Source organism: Arachis duranensis, chromosome 4 (genome assembly GCF_000817695.3).
Source record: "Arachis duranensis cultivar V14167 chromosome 4, aradu.V14167.gnm2.J7QH, whole genome shotgun sequence".
NCBI lineage: Eukaryota > Viridiplantae > Streptophyta > Magnoliopsida > Fabales > Fabaceae > Arachis > Arachis duranensis.
The window spans coordinates 11214987-11236192 of NC_029775.3; the positions used below are offsets into that span (position 1 = coordinate 11214987).

Genomic DNA, 21206 nt, shown 5'->3' on the forward strand with positions numbered 1-21206 from the left:
ATTCAAGGTGATATATGTGGACCTATTCATCCACCATGTGGATCTTTTAGATATTTTATGGTCCTAATAGACGCATCTTCGAGATGGTCACATGTGTGCTTATTATCTTCTCGCAACCTAGCGTTTGCGAGATTACTGGCTCAAATTATTCGATTATAAGCACAATTTTCAGAAAATCCAATTAAAACAATTCGTCTTGATAATGCTGGTGAATTTACTTCTCAAGCTTTTGATGTTTATTGTATGGCTAATGGAATAAGTGTTGAACATCCAGTAGCTTATGTTCACACACAAAATGGGTTAGCAGAATCACTTATTAAACGCTTCCAATTAATTGCTAGACCCTTACTTATGAGAACAAATCTCCCAACTTCGGTTTGGGGGCATGCTGTTTTACATGCCGCAGCACTTATTCGTTTGAGGCCAACGAGTTACCATCAGTTCTCTCCTATGCAATTAGCTTTTGGCCAGCAGCCAAATATTTTCCATTTAAGAATATTTGGGTGTGCGATATATGTTCCCATTACACCACCTAATCACACCAAAATGGGACCCCAAAGACAATTGGGGATATATGTTGGATATGATTCTTCCTTTATAGTGAGGTATCTTGAGATACAAACTGGAGATGTATTTAAAGCCCGATTTGTGGATTGTCATTTTGATGAATCAAAATTTCCAACATTAGGAGGAGAGAATAAGCTTCCTGAAAAGGAGCTTAATTGGAATGCATCATCGTTGATGCATTTAGATCCTCGATCAGGGCAATATGAACTGGAAGTTCAAAAGATTATACATTTGCAAAGAATAGCAAATGAATTGCCCGGTGCATTTTCCGATACAAAGAGGATAACCAAATCTTATATACCAGCGAAAAATGCTCCAATTCAAATTGATGTCCCAGTAGGACAAGTAGCCACTGAAGCAAATTCACGCTAGAAGCGTGGCAGGCCTATCGGTTCCAAAGATAAAAGTTCTCGAAAGAGAAAAGAGGTAAATAATATTCCTATTGAAAAAGACATAGTAGAGACACCTGCAGTTGTCCAAAATCATGATATAACGCCAGAAGACGTTCAGGTACTTGAAAATAGTGAAAATGACGAGATCTCGATAAATTATGTCTTTACAGGAGAGAAATGGGACCGAAATAAGACAATTGTCAATGAAATATTTGCATATAATGTGGCATTAAATATCATGCATGAAAGTAAGGATCTTGAGCCAAGATCAGTCGAAGAATGTCGACAAAGGAATGATTGGTCAAAATGGAAAGAAGCCATGAAGGCTGAATTAGACTCACTTGCAAAACGTGAAGTCTTTGGACCTGTAGTCCGTACACCTGAAGATGTAAAACCTGTTGGATATAAGTGGGTATTTGTGAGAAAACGCTCGTGTAATGGATGCGATAACATTGCGTTATTTGGTCAGTTTATATGCATATCATAAACTGTATATGCATTTAATGGATGTGGTAACAGCATATTTATACGGCTCATTAGATCGGGATATCTATATGAAAGTCCCTAAGGACTAAAGATATCTAAACCATCCAATGAATATTTGCAAGGGTTATACTCAGTCAAATTGCAAAGATCTTTATATGGTCTAAAGCAATCTGGACGAATGTGGTATAATCGTCTTACTGAGTATCTGGCCAAAAACGGTTTCAAGAATGATGATATATGTCCGTGTGTTTTCATAAAGAAAACTGCTTCTGGATTTATTATAATTGCTGTGTACGTTGATGATTTAAATATCATTGGGACTCCTGAAGAGATTCCAACAATTATAAAAACTCTAAAAGAAGAGTTTGTAATGAAAGATCTTGGAAAGACTAAGTTTTGTCTCGGCCTGCAGATCGAGCATATAAAAAGTGGGATCTTTATTCATTAAACAACATACACAGAAAAGATCTTGAAGAGATTTTATATGGATAAGTCATATCCATTAAGTACCCCAATGATCGTAAGATCTTTGGATGTGGAAAATGATCAATTCTGTCCTAAAGAAGAGAATGAAGATATCCTTGGTCCTGAAGTACCATATCTTAGTGCCATTGGAGCGCTAATGTATCTTGCTAATAATACGCGACCTGACATATCATTTGCTGTGAATTTACTAGCAAGATATAATTCCTCTCCAACCAAAAGACATTGGAGTGGAATCAAACAAATCTTTCGATATCTTCATGGGACAGTTGATATGGGATTGTTTTATCCCTATGGATCCAAGTCACAACTAGTTGACTATGCAGATGCCAGATACTTGTCTGATCCACATAAAGGGAGATCTCAAACAGGATACCTGTTTACATATGGTGGAACAACTATATCATGGAGGTCCACGAAACAAACGATTGCTGCAACATCCTCTAATCATGCCGAAATACTGGCGATTTATGAAGCTAGTCGCGAGTGTTTTTGGCTGAGGAGTCTGATTCAATATATTCTGTCATCATGTGGACTGATTGATCATAAGATAGCTCCAACTGTCCTGTTTGAAGATAATGCAGCATGTATTGCTCAACTTAAAGGCGGATACATCAAAGGCGATAGAACAAAGCATATTTATCCCAAATTCTTCTTCACTCATGATCTTCAAAATCAAGGGACAATTGATGTCCAACAGATCCGCTTAAGTGACAATCTGGCAGATTTATTTATAAATTCACTCCCAAAATCCTCCTTTGAAAGATTGGTACATGATATTGGGATGCGCCGATTTCGAGACATTAAATGATGTCGGCAAGAGGGGGAGACCGTACTCTTTTTCCCTTGGTCAATTTTTTTCCCATTGAGTTTTTCTTGACAAGGTTTTTAATGAGGCAGCCCCATCATTAAAGGATATTGTACTCTTTTTCCTTCACTAAGGTTTTTTTTTCCCACTGGGTTTTTCTTTAGTAAGGTTTTAACGAGGCAATAATCCTAAATAGTCATCCAAAGGGGAGTGTTGTGATATATATGAATGGATGTCCATTTAATACATTTCGACTTTCTTCACAATGTTGGGCGGCTAGCTTTTCCAATAGAGAATTTCAATTTCTCAAGAAAGACTAAGCTTTATGAAGCTTTGAAAAAGAATACATTATACAAGTATAAATAGAAGGAAGGTCTAAAGCATAGTACGTACAAAAGCAATATAAAATATTCTTTCTCTTTCTCTTACTATAAACAAATGCAATTTTCTCTCTTTTTACTTTTAATACTTCTTTCTTTCTTTATATATATATTTATGCAATTCTCTGTCTCTTTACTTTTTATACTCTTTTCTATTTTTATATATCTATACACATTACAATATATAATATTATTATATATATACAAATTATTATTGAGCTAATTATATTAATGTTAGACTATCAATACTTTTTTATTTTATATTATATCTTTCTTATTTATTTATTTAATTGTTTTACAACAGGGAGAACCTAATTTACTAATTTTGTCACTTTTCGAAAGCAAAACTTGTCCGAATTCGAACCAAGCTTCGATCTCGAATCCCTAATTTCAGAACCCTAGTTATTTGGAAGAGGGAAGTTTACAGAACGCGGCATTTTAAAGGATGATTGTGAGCCAGAACATGGTGGCGGAAGCGGAAATCATGTTTCAGCAGAGCATTCCGGTGCTGGATGTGAAGTATCATCTATGCGCAATGCAAGAGCACGCCGTTAAGGAATCGGTATTCCTATCTTTAGAACAGTTTGAGTCTTGCCTGAATCGATAGAAATGGTATGTTTTATGTTTTTTCTGTTTTTTTTTTCCTTTTTTTTGTCTTGTTTATGTTTGAATTGAGGTTATTATTGAAATTTCGTTCATGTGATGGAAAATTTTGTTTTTATTTGGTGATGTTTTCTTTATTCGTGTCGGTTATCTCTCTCGGTGTTTTATATACATTGGTTTGGATTTATTTGTGAATTTGCGTTAATTGATGGATTTAGTTCGTGTGTTCCTTGTTTTATTTTGCGAATTTTGAGAAGAATGAGATATTCATGTGGTATAAATATTGAGATTTTAGAACCTGTATTTTACACATGGAATTTGGAATTAGGTGTTTTTATTATTTTTGTTATTGTCTATCTTAATCTATATAATTAGACTGCTATATTGTATCTTATCACATGAAAAGAAAGAAGAGACATTGCTTAAGTTTCTTCCTCGGAAGAAACCAGTTGATCTAGCTGGCTATAATTACTAGTGAATTCCATATTCTATTTTCTTAATGAGAATAGTTCTTTGTAATAATGGTGGGTTAGTGCTGGCGATAATACTATGTTTTTATTTTCCACTTATTTTCTTTTTGTTGATGTGCTGCTGATTGTTGTTTCTTATGTTGTTAGGCTGTGAGTTGCTCTGAGTTGATTGAAGATACCGTTTTAGAGACTCATGTTACCACATTTACTCCAACGGTTTGTTCTGGAAGCTGTGCTGATATTGGACCAAGGGGATCCATGGATGATGAGCACATCCAAATAGATGATCTAGCTGCCCACCTTGGATTTGTGTTCAAATACCCTATACGGAGTGCATTTTATGCAGTTTTTGATGGGCATGAGGGCCTAATGCAGCTGCTTTCATTAAGAGGAATGCAATTAGATTATTTTTTGAAGACACCAATATGATGCAATCATATGATACAGATGCACTTTCCCTAAAATGGTTGGAGGATTCTCATAGGAAAGCATTCTTAGGGGCAGACCTTGCCTTGGCTGGTGAACGGAGTGTTAGTCATACTTATGGGACAACAGCATTGACTGCCCTTATACTTGGAAGGCATTTACTGGTTGCCAATGCTGGTGATTGTCGAGCAGTTCTTTGTAGGCGAGGAGTAACAGTTGAGATGTCTCATGATCACAGACCGAGTTATTTACCAGAACGGAGGAGAGTGGAAGAGTTAGGTGGTTTCATCTATGATGGGTATCTCAATGGTGATCTTTCTGTCACCCATGCCCTTGGTGATTGGAAGTTGAAGTATCCATTTGGGACTGCGTTGCCTCGTATTGTTCCAGATATTCAAGTATTTACATTGACAGAGAAGGACGAGTTCTTGATTATTGGGTGCGACGGCATTTGGGATGTAATGTCAAGCCAGGAAGCAGTTAGTTTCGTGCGTCGACAATTGAGAAGGCATGATGATCCACAACAATGTGCCAAAGAACTAGTTAAGGAAGCATTGCACCTCAATACAACAGATAATCTTACTGTGATTGGTATATGCTTATCCCCGGTGGAAAAGATTGTTGAATCTCTCCCACCGCATAGGCGAAGATTCAGAGCTTGCTTCCTATCTGAAGAGGCCAGATTGAGGAGCTTACTTGAAGGAAAATAAGTGTGCATATACTTCTCACCATCGGCAGCTGTTCCTTCCATGCATAGATTAGGTTGTGTTTGTAGGCTGTCTTAGAGTGCTACAGAAAATCAGCCAGCAGTTTTGTAGGGATAGAGAGAAAAGATTAGGGGGGTGTTTTTCACCTATTTAATGAGAGGTATTTTTTCTGGGTTATGACTTTATTCGATAGAGACAATTGTAGGTAGCTATTTTTTTGTGGAAACCATGGTGAATAGAATTTGACAGTTGTTACGTGTGTAAACAAAGAGAATTGATTCAGCCTTGTCAACAACATGTATGAATGCAGCAAGAATTTGATGTTCTTTTGGAATATTGGATTCAATTGCGGTTTTGTTTTTATGAAACTTGGACACGTTTGAACCATTTTGTGATTGGCTATACAGTACCAATAGCGTTTAACATTGATTTATTCCTTGCTCAAATGTGCTTGATTTGCTAGGTTGATCTTATCACCAATTCACTGTAAGCTTGTGCATAGTTATCATTAAGGGCAAGCATATTATAGTTGCCATTGGTTCAGATGTGATATCTCTTCTTGGTGTCACTATTGATGAAAAGAAAATTGTATCATCAACAGGAGCTCTGGCGTTGTCAAAAATCGCTAAAAGACTTGTTGGGGTCACTGGGGCAGGGTATATATTGGGCTAGAAATGGGTTTGGTGTGGGGTCGTCTTGGCTCTGAGATAACTGTTATTGAGTTTGCACCCGATATTGTTCCAACCATGGATGGGAAAATCTGAAAGCAGTTTCAACGTACTTTGGAGAAGCAATGAATGAAACTCATGCTGAAGACTAAGGTGGTAAGGGTTGATACATCTGGGGATGATGTGAAACTAACCCTTAAACCTACAGCTGGTGGTGACCAAACCACATTAGAAGCAAATATCGTTCTTGTATCTGCTGGTAGGACTCCTTTCACGAATGGACTCAGCTTAGATCAGATAGGAGTTGAAACTGACAAGGTGGGAAGAATTTTGGTAAATGAAAGATTTGCAACAAATGTCCTTGGTGTTTATGCAATTGGAGATGTAATACCAGGTCCAATGTTGGCGCACAAGGCAGAAAAAGATGGGGTTGTTTGTGTGGAGTACATTGCCGGCAAGGTTGGCCACGTGGACTACGACAAAGTCCCAGGGGTTGTGTATACACACCCCGAGGTTGCATCTATTGGGAAGATGGAGGAGCAGGTGAAGGAACTTGATGTTGAATACCACGCCAAGAAGTTCCCTTTCCTGGCCAATAGCAGGGCTAAGGCAATAGATAATGCTGAAGGGTTGGTAAAGATTTTGGCCGAAAAAGAGATAAACCAGATATTGGGAGTGCATATTATGGCACCAAATGCTGGAGAGCTCAATCATGAAGCTGTTCTGGCATTGCAATATGGTGTTGCAAGTGAGGACATAGCACATGTTTGCCATGCGCAACCAACAATGAGCGAAGCAATGAAAGAAGCTGCAATGGTTACTTTTGACAAGTCCATTCATATTTGAAGAATTGAAGAAGCAGTTTCTACTCTATTCTTGTCCTCATTTTTGTCAGTGAATTTTAAGGTAAGATGATACCATCTTGGGTTAAAATAGGTTTAGCTAGGAGCATAAATACAATTAGTTAATTATTTACCTAGATGCATGGTGAGAGGAATACTTGTGTTATTGAATAATACTTCTCTTAGAATTGGTGCAAATTTAGAATTTTGGAACTTGAGTTAACTGAACCATTGATTTGGATTGTTTTTACTTACGACTTATGAGTACTTAGTAGTACTGTGGGGAGTAACTAATTACTAATTATTCACATATGATTTCCACCACCTAGCACTTGTATTGTAGCACTAAAATATAAGGGGTAATTAATATTTTTCATACATTGCAAGGACTATTTTAACTTCGCAGATATTATAACACTCTATTTGTAATTCTATGGTACTTTGCGAAGAATTTTTACCTTTTTATGAACTTAACTATAGATCTTAAATGATGTTTTTTTTTCTTTTTTCTATTTTCTCGAATTACCTGAACATACTAACTTAGAAGTGCAAAGTGCAACGGTACCTTATTTTATACTCACTATTTTTTGTTCTGTTTTTTTTTTTTCTAATTTCTTAAAAAAAATTAAATATAGAATTTATCTAACATGTGCCTAGCTTACTATTAGTAAAAAGTTTTAAATGTTTTCATTTAATGGAAGCAAAACAAATGCATTGAAAACTTTAGTTTTTTATATTTTCAATCAAAACTTTTCACTAATAACAAGTTTATCATGTGCTCTCAAGACACATTAAATCCTTAAATATATTAGTTTTTAAGAATTAATGCCCTTTTTAGTTCTTAATTATTTGATTAAAAAACAAAGTACCTCTCCATAATTTAAAAGTTTTTAATTGATTTTTAACCATTCAAATAATTAGTTTAAGTAGTCTCTATAATAAATTGTCAAATGGTAACCTGTTGATGTGTGAGAAACGGTGGTATTCTCGTAGCAACTATACTTAATATATCAATAGATCACCATCTAACAATTACAAAGACTACTTAGACTACTTAGTTGAGTGATTGAGAATCAATTAAAGATTTTTGAATTATTTTGGAAAGATTCAAAGTTCTAAAAATCGAAATGGATCGGCCGATTCATCCGGATTAACCGAGAATCAATTATCAGGCCAGTTCGGTTGACTTTAAAAATTGCATGACAAAAAATTGGCCAAATCGGCAGTGAATTGGTGAACTTCTGAAACCAACCGGTTTATTTAAGGGTTTACGGTTCGGTCAATTCCCTGAAAACGGTCTCTAAAAAAATCCTAATCCCCCAATGCAGCCCCAGTCCTAGGGGTGTTCATGGCGTGATTGACGGGCGACGAGCGACAAACGACGGCAGCTTCACGCGCGATGGAAGGAGAGGCTGCGACTGCGAGGGAGCAAGGGAGGGAAAGGGAGAAGCTGCCACTGCGAGGGAGAGAAATAATGTCTGTGAACTGTGAAAGGAGGAAGAGAGGGAGAGAGGACCGCGCCGAGGAGCTGTGGACGGTGAAGAAAGACGGTGCTGGGAGGAAAGGGCTCGGTGGCTAGGGCTTGGGGCTTGATGTTCCTTCGTTAGAGAGAGACTGTGAGAGACTAAGAATGGCGCTGCTAGGTTTAGGTTATCTGGTGTTTGGGCCTTTGGGGGTTGGCTTTTTAGGTGACTGGTTCGGTTAGGATTTTCAGTGTTAAAGTCGAAAAGCGAACCGAACCTCAAGAAAAATAGTTAAACGTGATTTTTTTTAATTTTTTTCAGTTTTCGATTTTTTTGGTTCGATTGATCAATTTTGTTCAGTCCGGATCGGTTTTGAACACCTTTACTCAGTCCCACTTCTCTCTGAAAATTGAAACTGAAAGAACAAAGAACCCTAGTCCCACAACCATCGCAGCCATCATCCCTTTTCGTTGTCATCGCCGAACTCTTCTCCGCTGGGACAAGCGTCGCGTGTGTTGCTGTCGTAGGAAGCTATGTCACGTGTACAAGCTCCGTCGCCGTCCTAGGAAGGTATGTCCCCATCGTAGGAAGCTTCGTCGCCGTTGTGTGGAAGCTTTGTCGCCGTCATCGTTCTTCTGTTCAAGCTCTCTCTCTCTCTTTGTGTCTTAGCCGGCAGTTTTGTATCCTCTATCGTTACCGTCAGTTCCCTTCTTCCCTCGCTGCTGGTAAGCACTATTATTTGGAATTATTTTTGCTGATTTTACTGTTGTTAATAATATTGAGTTGCTGATTTTCATATTTTGATAATAATTTGTAGTTTTGTTAATGTTGTTGATTTTTAGATGTTGATAATATTTTGTAGTTTTGTTAATAATATTGGATTTAGTAGTTTATTGAATGTCTGAGTTGTGAATTACTGAATGATTTTGTCAATTTTACTGAGTTAATTTTGTTCATAGTATTTTTTATTGTACGTTAAAGATGAAACAATCACTGAAAAATTTTTATGGTCAGAAGTAAATTGTTGAAATTTCAGTTGATTTTTTATGATTTTATGGCATGTTAAAATGTGTTGTGGCTTCGTGTATATGGGATAGAAGCCAATTTAATTGAGCATTTTGTTTTAAAAAAAAATTGCATTTACTGCGTATCTTTTGCAAAGAGAACTTGTTTTGAAGATAATAAAAATTCATTCTAAGTTCGACTTAAATTCCTCGTATATTTGTAGATGTTTCAGAATTCTTCTTACAAATTCTATCTAGTCTTTTATGATGTGTTGACTCTTTAAAATATGCACTCACTTAGTATCATTGATAAAATTTAGTGAAATAGCAAAACTTATTTTATTTAATATAAATATTTGCTGACAAGTGTTAATTTTGGATTTTTATTGGCTTTCTATTCTATTTTATTAGATATAAGAGATATGGAAGTTGTTATAAATTTTGTGAATTTTTTAATTTTATTAGTTTAAAAATTATTAAATTTAAATATTTAAAATTATATATTAAATTTTTAATAATTTTATTATATATTTAATTAAACCAAGTGTTTTAACCATACAAGTTATACAAGTTTTTCACCCTAGACGCGCATGTTCTCTCACGTGTATTCCACGCGCCTTTCTATTTTAACAAATTTTTCAATCAATGCGCGAATATATAATTTCCTTTTTTGAAAGGATTTCGTTTTCTTTTTCGAAATTTCTCTGCATTTTTCGTGCCTTCTCTCTACATTCTCTTTCGGTATTTTCGTGCGTTTCTCTTGCAAGCTCTGCGCGAATCTATAATTTTGTTATTCTGTTTCTTCCTTCTTCTCGATTTCTATTATTTTTAAAAGCAAGCTCTGAAATCGTTTTGAAATTAAGTTCTGAAATCGTTTTGCAAGTAATGAATGATTCAAGTTCAGATTGTTAACTCAACCAGAGCAAAATGGATTTTGAATTTGAATCCAATGAAGTCTCTGAGGTGAGGTTCAATTCCAATTAATATTTTTATTAGTAGTTTATGATTTCTGGAGGGTGAATGATGTTGTGAAACTTGCCTGTCAATTTTGCTGTTCATTGTTGATTGTTTGAATTATATGTAATGTAGCAGTTTTGATGAATCTGTTGCATTTTATATTAGATTTTCGGGTGTAAATCAGGAATATTTGTGTGTAAAGTTGGAACGTTTGGGTGTATTTACATGTTCTGACTCTTTTCAATTGACCGAGGGTGAATTGTGTTATTGTTTTAGTTGAATTGTTTTAGTTTGATGATGAGTCATGAATCTGATTTTTGTTATTTTTTATGATGGTTTTATAGTTTTAGTTGCATTCTATAGTTTATGCTTGGTTTAATATGGTGTATTATGGACTTTTTGGGTATATTTTGCAGTCTCTCTGTGATGTTGATGATTACTTTGTTCTCAAAGTTGGGATGACTTTTAAGATGCTTGAAGATGCTGCAAAATTCTACAAGGATTATTCAAAAGTTGTAGATTTTTTTACAAGAGTTCGGAGCACAAATAAGAAGGGTAATCACATTAAGAACCAATTGATTACATGTAGCAGAGAGAAAAAATAAAAATCGAAAATATCTCCGACCGAGAAGACAAATCCCTCAGCTGGTTTAAATTGTCCTGCAAGAATTTGTATACACATATTCAAGGACATTGGTGTTTGGATCATTTCCAAGGTCGTGTTGCATCATTCACATCACTGCTGTCCAAATCAAGCAGAGATGCTCAAATAGCACAGGGAACAAAGCATGTTTGTGCGTCGTACAATAGAGAATAACGAGGAAGCCGGAATCAGACAGAGCAAAACATACCCATCATTTGTTGCAGCAGGCGGGAGTCACCGCAAGTTAAATTTCATCGAAAAAGACGTGAGAAATTACATCACGAGAGAAGTGCGGAATGTTTCGGAACTAGAGGATGCAAAGGAATTCAGGAAATACTTATTAAGAATGAAAGAGAAGAATTAGATTTTATTTTTCGAGCTCGAACTCGAGGACGATCAGTCGATTAAGATTTCCTTTTGGGCAGACGCAAGGAGCAAGGCTGCCTGCGAGTATTTCGGAGATGTTATTTCATTCGATACCACCTACAATACAAACAGGTAACATTCTCTTTTGGCTTATGCTTTCCAGGTTTTTAAATCTGCGATAGAGGTGTACATTGTATGTTTTTGGGTGTAGGGAGTGCTTATTTGGGTGTATTTAACGATTTTATTTCTGTTTCGTCATAGTTAGGTATAATCCAATTTTTGGTTCTTTTGTTAGGGTGAATAACCACGGTCAATCAACACTTCTGGGATGCACTTTGATAAAAAAGCAAAGATATTCAATCATTCAAATGGTTATTTGAATGTTGGCTTCGTTGCATGGAAGGAATGCTCCGAAAGGTATTCTCACTGATCAATGCGCATCGATGCAAAGGGCTATCGAGGCTTGTATGCCCACAACAATTCACCATTGGTGTATTTGGCACATCATGAAGAAGATTCCAAGCAAATTAAATGGCTACACCGAACACCTAGAAATCGAACAAGAAATGAGTCATGTTGTTTGGAACTCGCATACCAAAAAATCATTTGATAGGAATTGGAATGATTTTCTGATGAAGTATGGTCTTGTGGACAACAAGTGACTTTCAGGTAATGTCTTTTATAATCTGCAGCAGAGGTGTAAATTGCATATTTTTGAGTGTATTATAGTTTGATTTAAGTGTTTTTTGCAGAGCTTTATGAAGACTGTCATATATAGATTCTAATTTATATGAATTCCTGGAACAGCTCGCTTATCCAATTCGTCAAACAATACGATAATTACCTTGGAAGCAGGGAGCAAAGAGAGAGAGAATCCGATGCTGCATATTTTCATACCGTCATACCGTATGCAACAAAATCCTCAATAGAAGCCTAGTTTCAACATATGTACACTCACCAAAAGTTCAGAGAAGGTGAATTGCATCATAAGATCAACAAACTCCGCTCTAGGCTATTTGATATACGAAGCTGTAGAACAAGTTTCCAACTCAACATTCAACAAGTTTGCGGTTAAATACGACTCGGTAGCAACCCAAGTGAAATGCCAGTGCTTATTATTCGAGTCAAGAGAGATATTGTGCCGTCACACCCTAAGTGTGTTAAGCTTTGAACAAGTAAACAAAGTGTCACCGAGATACATATTGGAACGATGGAGCAAGAACGTAAAGAGGAGACACACACACATTAAGAGCAGCCACGACGAGCCACTGTTGGAGCCAAGAAGCAAGAGGTTTGACGAATTGGTGTTTCGTTTGCAAAATATATGCCAATTTGCATCAGAATCTGAGAAGCTCACTGCCATTCTGCACCGCACCTATGATAACTTCATGGTTGAGATGCAAGAACTGAAAGCCAAAAAGAAGAGGACATGTTCGTTATTTCACGAAGATGCTAACTTGGAATCCATTAACAAGCTTCAAAGTCCTCCAAGGGTGAGAACAATAGGACGTCCCAAAAATAGACTATGTTCAAAGTTGGACAAATAGATTGCAAATGCCTCAAAGAAAAAGAAAATGAAAGCACTAAGCGAGGTAGAAGTGATGTTTTTTAAACAGGGTGGGGTAGTTGAGTTTATTATTGTTAATAGTTTTGCTAATATATGAGATTATTTTTTTGCAGTTGAACTTTTTTTATGGCGGATCAGTGGTGCAATCAAATTTCAGTCAATATCACGGATATATTATGAATTATCAGTTCAGAGATTCAGTAGCATAGGACAGGTTTTAAGGTGTACAGTGACCTTTTTTGGGTGTACCGAAGAATTTTTTGGGTGTTTTCCGCATGCTATTGTTTTTTACATTATTTTTTTTATTTTTTGAGTGCTGCTGTTTGTGTTGGAAATTACTATTATGAAGGGATTTGTTTTAAATGTACAATACATATACAATTCAATTCCTAAGGAGGATAACAAGTCAAATTTCTGAATCACCATAACTCCTGGTTAGATTTTCCATGAAAATATGTAAGCACGAATTTGGGTGTATTCCTGTTTTTTTTTTGGTGTATTATAACAGTAATTTGGCGTATTAATGGGTTTAGTCTTGTTTCCCTTGATTTTTTTCAACTTGTAATGACACCTATTGAATACAGCAGAGACAGCTTTGGCAAAAAAAATTTCTCCAAACAAATTTTATACTAAAATTGGATTAAATATTCACAAACTATACAAAAAGTGTTCAAACTATTCATATACTACACAACATTCACATTAATCACTGTCAAAATCATCTGAATCTATTTGACAATACGGACTCAACAAAGTTGCAGATGGTTTCGATAATCTTATTGATTCGCTTTCTCAGACGGTTGTATCTCTATCTTGATTCATCTCATCAAACAGAATCCGGAAAGCGTATTCGACCCTGAAGTGGTCCACCTCTGCCTGTGTCCAATTGTCCCAGTCATATCTCCCCTTTTTAATGTTTTCTGTCTCGATTATCTCGAGCCATTTCATTACATAAATGACACAATCAAAGCTGAAAACAAAAAATAACTTAACACAATAAAATAGGACAGTAAGAGAAAACACAAAATTTTCAGAGAGAAAGTTTTATACCTCGTTTTCTGGCCAGGAATGTTGATATACGGTGGTTGAATTTTATTATCATCTTTCTTGAGAGCTTTCCCCCACCCCATATACCCTCATTCTAGAAATTACATACCCCTAAAAACCAAAAACAAAGCAAAGTATAAGACTACATTTTAAAACCTGGTTACACCCAAAGGATCCCACAGTACACCTTATTTTTAACAGCGGTACATCCAAATATTATAATGCTAATGATGGTTTTCAGTGGCTAAGAGAAGGGGGGTTGAATCTTAGCCCCTTTTTTTTATTACACTTTCTGGTCTTTGAGGAGACTTTTTTTATTTTTGTCTCGTCCCTAGCCACGAGACTTTTCTTTTTGTCTCGTCACTTGGCACGAGATATTTTTTGTTTTGGCTCCTGTGCAGTAGAAACAGAAATGGAGTAGAAGAGAGAGAAAATTACACCCAGATATATCCTGGTTCAGCTGCTAAGTGCAGTGCAGCCTACATCCAGTCTCCATCACAACAATGATGGAATTTCACTATAATCATTCTTATTACAAACTATAAAGTGCTAACCCAACTTACAAGGGGATTTCTACAGAATCATGAAACACAACATAGATGAACAAAGGAACTCTAAGGACATCTATGGCTTTTTCTTTTAATTTTGTACTCTCTTCCTTTTTTCGCTCAATGTATTTTTCATAAAAACCTCACTGTTTGCCTTTTTCCATGAGACTCAAGACATGACAAAATTAAATAGAAAAATACAAAATAGAATACATTGAAGGAGAAGAAAATCTGTAAGCTTAGGTAGCTATGAGACTTCTGTGTCTTGTACTCTCACACTTTCTCCTTTAATCAAATTGTGACTGTTCACCCCTTTTATAGAGAGGAGAAGCCTTCACAGTTGAAACAAAAACCAAGCTTAACTTCTTTTCCTTCACACATAACTGGTTCGGCCAAAGAGAGAGAAAAGGTAACCATGCAAAACCCAACATGTAAATACCTCTAGTTCTTCCTTGGTCATCACTCTTCATCAATCCGAGCTCTCCATCCTTGGCTTGCTCTCCAAGATGAAATTCTGGCCCTTGATGCTTCATGATGATGATGGCTTCATCTGCTCCCATCTCTGCCTCTTCCATCACTTCGCCACTCTAGCTATTTTCTGTGGTGGTTGAGCAGAATCAGAGACAAGCCATCCCTCCAAGGATCTCCTTTTTGATGGCCGAATCTTCTTCTACCTTTTTTGGTATGAAGAAGTCAAGATCTCATCACAAAATTTTACTACAAGTGATAAGAATCTTAGCCACATCATACTTTATGTTTTTTTATGTTTTCTTGCCATCAGCTTGATGGTCTTTGCCTTTCCTTCTTTTCGGTAGCTCAAAGTAGCTTCCATGGTTTGCTGTGTAAGGACCGAAGAAGTGAAGGAAAGAGATGAGAAAGAAGAAAGCATGAAGAAAAGCAATCAAATGTGTTTGAATAAATTAATTAAAGTGAGTTGCTTTTACTTTCCTTAGGTGGAGTAGCGTGTAGCATTGATAATCACCATCAAATCAAGTTGACAATTTCTCTCTCATAGTTCCCATGCAATAAATGATAATTGAATGAATTTGAAATCCATCACATGGTAAAATGCTTGGATCCGTTGGAAGCAATTTTGCTTTCTTCTTTGCTTGATTTTGGATCAAGCATGAGAAACATTCATCAAAATTAAAATTGGGCTTGGTAGCAACAACATTAATCTGGCCTAATAATATTTTGATTCATCCAAACCAATTGGGCTTATGGCAATGTTTGAGTTCTGGCCCAATAAATCACAAATTGCTTCAGCCACATATTATAGGAAACATACACCAAGGCTAAATGTTGGTTTTGATTTGCGCTTGCAATATTTCTTTTATGTTTCGGCCCAATTATAAAACCTGCAACACAAAATTATTAATTAATATTTGTTAAATAAAGATTAAATTAATAATTTTGTAATTAATTATTTTAATAATGTTTAGTCATCACAAAATATAAATTTAGAGTTTTCCAAACTCATCTATCTCCCCATTGATGACAAACATTATTAAAATTGAAATGGAAAGAAATTTAGAGATTAGAGTATAAAGTACTCCCTTTGAATTTGAATTTCTCCCCCCTTTCAAATTGTCACATGGCTCCCCCTCAATCTATGCTATTTTTACCAAGGGAAGCATTAACCTGTAATATTTTAATCAAGCTTCAAGTAACAATATTATTTAGCATATTCATTTCATGATGCTAAATTCTTGATTTATGAGCAGAGTTGAATTGATAATCAAAACTCATTTGATATCATAAATTAATTTTCTGCTCAATCACACAAAATAACCAACCAAAATATTTTTGAAAAATAAGTTGCTGTTTTTAAAAACATTTTTCAATTAACAAATCAGAGCAACACAGTTATAGTAGGAAAACATTTTAATCATGGCATGATTATTTCAATCACAGCAACTATCAAAGATTTGATTTCCATATTAATGCTTAAAGGAACTGCCAAAAGATAAAGTATTCAGCAAGCATATTTACCAAGATACATCAAAAGTATATTCCTAATCCAAAGCATATTCATCAAGGTAAATCAATTGTCTCCACAGATACATATTTCTAATTAAACATCAGCAGGCACAGTACTAAAACAAATGCATCACAATGTATAACAGGGGTGATCATAAATCCATCCACAAGGATTTCATCCCCTATTTTTATAATTTCAATTTTTAGCACTTTCTCCCCCTTTTGTCATCAAAGAGGCACCTACAAAAAGAGTTTGACACATGAAACATAATATGCAAAATATAACAAAGTATCACAAAGTATCAAAAAGTATCAAACCCAACAAAACATAATATCATATTGAGCCTACTTAAGCCAATATCCTGAACTAAACAGAGAATTAATCATCAGATAGATGAAGGCAGATTCCTCAGCCCCGTCTTCACTTTCATCTCCCAGATCCTTCTCCAAATTTTCTAACATCAAACTGACCCTATCCTTGCATCTCATCCAAGCTCTTTCACTTTCATATGCTAGTTTGCGTGCCGCCTTGTGAGATTGGACCATGAATTTGGACCTAGATGAAAATTCGGTAAGAATTTTTTTGATGGACTCAGTGGTTTTGGATGACTCAGGTCTGCTCTCATAGTCACTCTCCGAAGCCATGGATTTCTTACTCTTGGTTCCTTTAACAGCTCCACCACCTTTGACCATTGACACTTTGTTTTTTACTGTCTCATTCAAAAAGTCAACTTTAAAAAATTCAATGATACTGGTTAAGAACATACCATAAGACAGATTTGCCTTTTTGGTGCTTCTTACTGAGTCCCACATATGGCGGATCATAAGATAACTGAAAGAAATAGGAGTAGAGGTAACAAGTGCAAATAAGATGAGAGAGTCAGAATATGTTACTCTATTGTGAGAGCCACTTTGAGGAGTCAAGATGTGGGTGGTGATCCTGTGCAGTAGCGAATTGACGGGACCAAGGGTTTTATGGGTAGGGGTAGTGCCATCCAAGCCTGAGAGATTCTCACATATGTGTTGAAGAACAACTTTATAGGTGACGCCGACTTGTGAGTCCCACCTTTCGGCCATGTAAGCTCTCGACCCTTCTTCTTTATATCCCAAGGCCATCCCAATGGTGGTAGTGTCAAGAGTGATATGAACTTTCTTCACATATAAATGGATGGTGCTATCAATGAGTCTCATGTTGGCATAGAATTGTCGGACTAAACCAGGGTAAACCATTTTTTGAATGTGAAGTAATGGAGTCCATTGAAGCAATTCAAACAGAGGAGACACATTTATTCCTTTGTTGGAGAGATTGTCAAGGTTGACAAGGTAGGTTTGACAGAGATGACGCCTTTCCAGAACATCTTTGTGGATTTCAAATGAGGCGCCAGAGTTGAATCTGGCAGGGTCATAGTGGGAATGTGTTTTGCTGAACTTGTTCTTGAATTCCATGGATTCCAAGTTGGCAGGTTCGGTGGTGTCGTGCAGTGCAAAACCGTCTGTCTTCTGAGTACTCTTTCCAGGAGTAGCCTTCTTGGGTCGTGAATGCGGTGGTGATGGAATGGAGGATGTTTGTGATTCCTCTTCTTCTTCCTCAAGTTCCTTTCCCTTCTTCCTTCTTGAAGAAGTTTTCTTGGCTATGACTTTTCTTCTCATGGTGTCTATATGTTTGGAGGGAGGTGAGGGTGATGATGATGTGGTGGAATGAATGTGTATATGAGTATGGGATTGGGGTGTGGATGGTTTTTGAGAGAGAAGAATCCGTTCGCTTTTCCTAGGGGCGGTTTTCTTTTTCATGGAAGTGAGAATGGAGGAGTGGAATATGAGGAGGTTGGGTAGGAACCGAATGGAGTGAGGGAGGAGGGAAGATAGAAAGCATTAAATGTGGATTAGAGAGAGAAGGTGAAGGAAGTTAATAACCATTAAGAGCACAGTTAATAACCAGGGGATTTCCAAGAATTTGAAAAAGTGGTTTCCTTAAATCAAGGGATTAGTTGAAAGGAAAGATTTGATTTGACACTATGCCTCTTTCAACTAGATTTGCTAAGTCCACAAAAAGATTTTGATTTTCAAAAAAATGAGAAACTAACAAAACGGGCATGGTGGGGTCAAAGAGATTTTGTGGGGCCCATGAAAAATAAGTTCTGCGCAGCCTCCCCCTTGATCACAGCCTCTCCAACATGCTTTTATTTTTATCTCATCTATTCCTACGAGACAAAACTGAACAGAATCAAAATTTCACAAATTTTCAACAGAAACAAGATCAATCATTCCCAAGCTTTTTCTTAATGAACAGAATCTGTCTTCACAGAGGGGTTTTGTAAAAATGTCAGCAAGTTGATCTTCAAATTTTACAAATTGAATATCAATAGTACTCTTTTGCACATGTTCTCTAATAAAATGATATTTGATTTCAATGTGCTTTGTTCTTGAGTGCAAGACAGGATTTTTTGAAATATTAATAGCACTCATGTTATCACAAAATAATGGTATACTATTGATCTTTAATTTGTAATCTTCCAACTACGTTTTTAACCAAATTAATTGTGAACAACATGCAGAAGCGAATATGTATTCAGCTTCAGCTGTGGATAGTGCTACTGTGGCTTGTTTTTTGCTTGACCCCATGTTGAGTGAGCTTCTAAGGAAGCAACATATGCCGGAGATGCTCCTTCTATCCACTCTATCTCCCGCATAATCTGCATCATAAAACCCTACTGCACAAAAATCATCAGATTTTGGATACCATAAGCCATAATCACTAGTTCCCTTAATATATCTAATGATGCGCTTAACGGCCGAAAGATGGGATTCCTTTGGGTGAGATTGAAACCTTGAGCATACACCCACACTTTGAACAATGTCCGGTCTAGAGGATGTAAGATACATGAGTGATCTTGTCATACCTCTATACCTTGTTTCATCCACATCTTTCCCATTATCATCTTTTTCAAGCTTAGTGTTTGGATGCATTGGAGTTCCCATTTGTTTGGAATTTTCTAGGCCAAATTTATTGATTAATTCTTTAGCATACTTTCCTTGGTGAATAAAAGTACCACTAGGAGTTTGTTTAATTTGGAGGCCAAGAAAGAAAGTTGGCTCTCCCATTAAACTCATCTCAAACTCACTAGTCATGAGTTTTCCAAACTCTTCACACAAAGACTCATTGGCCGATCCAAACACAATATCATCCACATAAATTTGAACTAGAAGTATATCATCATTAGTTGCTTTAATGAATAAAGTTGTGTCCGTGGTACCCTTTGAAATTTATTTTCCAATAAGAAGGCACTAAGCCTTTCATACCAAGCTCTTGGAGCTTGCCTAAGGCCATAAAGGGCCTTTGATAATTTAAAAACATGATTTGAAAAATCTTTATGTTCGAAACCGGGGGGTTGAGCCACATACACTTCTCTATCAATAAAGCCATTAAGAAAAGCACATTTAACATCCATTTGAAATATTTTGAAACCCTTATGGGCAGCATAGGCAAGAAGCAATCTAATTGCTTCCATTCTAGCCACCGGAGCAAAAGACTCACCAAAATCTATACCCTTTTCTTGATCGTAACCTTGGGCCACTAATCTAGCCTTGTTACGAACAACTTGTCCATCCTCACCAAGTTTATTTTTAAAAACCCACTTAGTACCCGTAACTTTCTTACCATCCGGATGAGGTACTAGTGTCCAAACCTCATTCTTGTCAAATTGAGCAAGCTTCTCTTGCATGGCTTTCACCCATGATGGATCTTCAAGAGCTTGTTTGACATTATTGGGCTCTATTTGTGACAAGAGTGCAAGATGGCTTGGTTTGGATTGTCTTTTGGTTGAGGATCTTGTTGTCACACTTTGAGAGGGATCTCCAATGATAAAGTCATGAGGATAACCCCTCATAGACTTCCATTCTCTAGGCTTTCTTTGAGGTGTTGAGCTTTGATGAGCTTCTGTGGGCCTCACTGTTTCAGTTTCTCTTGCTGGCTCAGGAGACAAAATGGAAATGTCTCCTCCATTCTGACGAGACAAAACTGGACTAGCAGATTCTTCATTTTGGGCAGACTTGGGATTTTCTTTGCTTGTTCCAGTTTCTTCACAATCTGAATCATTATCTATCACAGTATTGGGAATTAAATTAGAATCACAGAAAGTAACATGTATGGATTCCTCTATGGTTCTATGATCTTTGAGATAAATCCTATAGGCTTTGCTAGTGGTAGAGTATCCAACAAACATTCCTTCATAAAATTTTGGATCAAACTTGCCAAGATTTTCTTTGTTGTTAAGCACAAAATATTTACATCCAAAAACATGAAAGTACTTAAGATTTGGAGGGATTCCTTTCCATAGCTCATAAGGAGTTCTTTTCAACCCTTTTCTAATTATTGTCCTATTCAAAATATAGCATGCTGTATTTACAGCTTCAGCCCATAGAAATTTAGGAACCTCATTCTCACATAACATAGCCCTAGTCATTTCTTGAAGGCTTCTATTCCTTCTTTTAACAACCCCATTTTGTTGAGGTGTTCTAGGACATGAAAAATTATGAGTAATTCCAAAGTCATCACAGAATTTTTCAAAGTGTTGATTTTCAAATTCTTTTCCGTGATCACTTCTCAAATAGGCCACTTTTAAATCTTTTTTATTTTGAATTTTCTTGCAAAGAGTTGCGAAAGCATGGAAAGCATCATTTTTATGAGCAAGAAAAAGTACCCAACCAAATCTAGAGTAATCATCTACCACTACCAAACTATAGTGTTTACCTCCTAAACTTTGAGTTCTTGTTGGACCAAAAAGATCAATGTGTAACAT

General features: G+C 36.3%; 1 protein-coding gene and 1 pseudogene across 1 annotated transcript; both read left to right on the top strand.

The window, feature by feature from the left end:
- The first annotated feature begins 3424 nt into the window (after positions 1 to 3424).
- Positions 3425 to 5661, top strand: LOC107483318 (probable protein phosphatase 2C 13). Its single transcript, XM_016103943.3, is given in 3 exon segments — positions 3425 to 3728; positions 4337 to 4547; positions 4550 to 5661. Coding segments are annotated over 3 exon segments (990 nt in total). The 5' UTR covers positions 3425 to 3725; the 3' UTR covers positions 5326 to 5661.
- Positions 5619 to 6836, top strand: LOC107483308 (dihydrolipoyl dehydrogenase, mitochondrial-like; annotated as a pseudogene).
- Positions 6837 to 21206: the final 14370 nt, after the last annotated feature.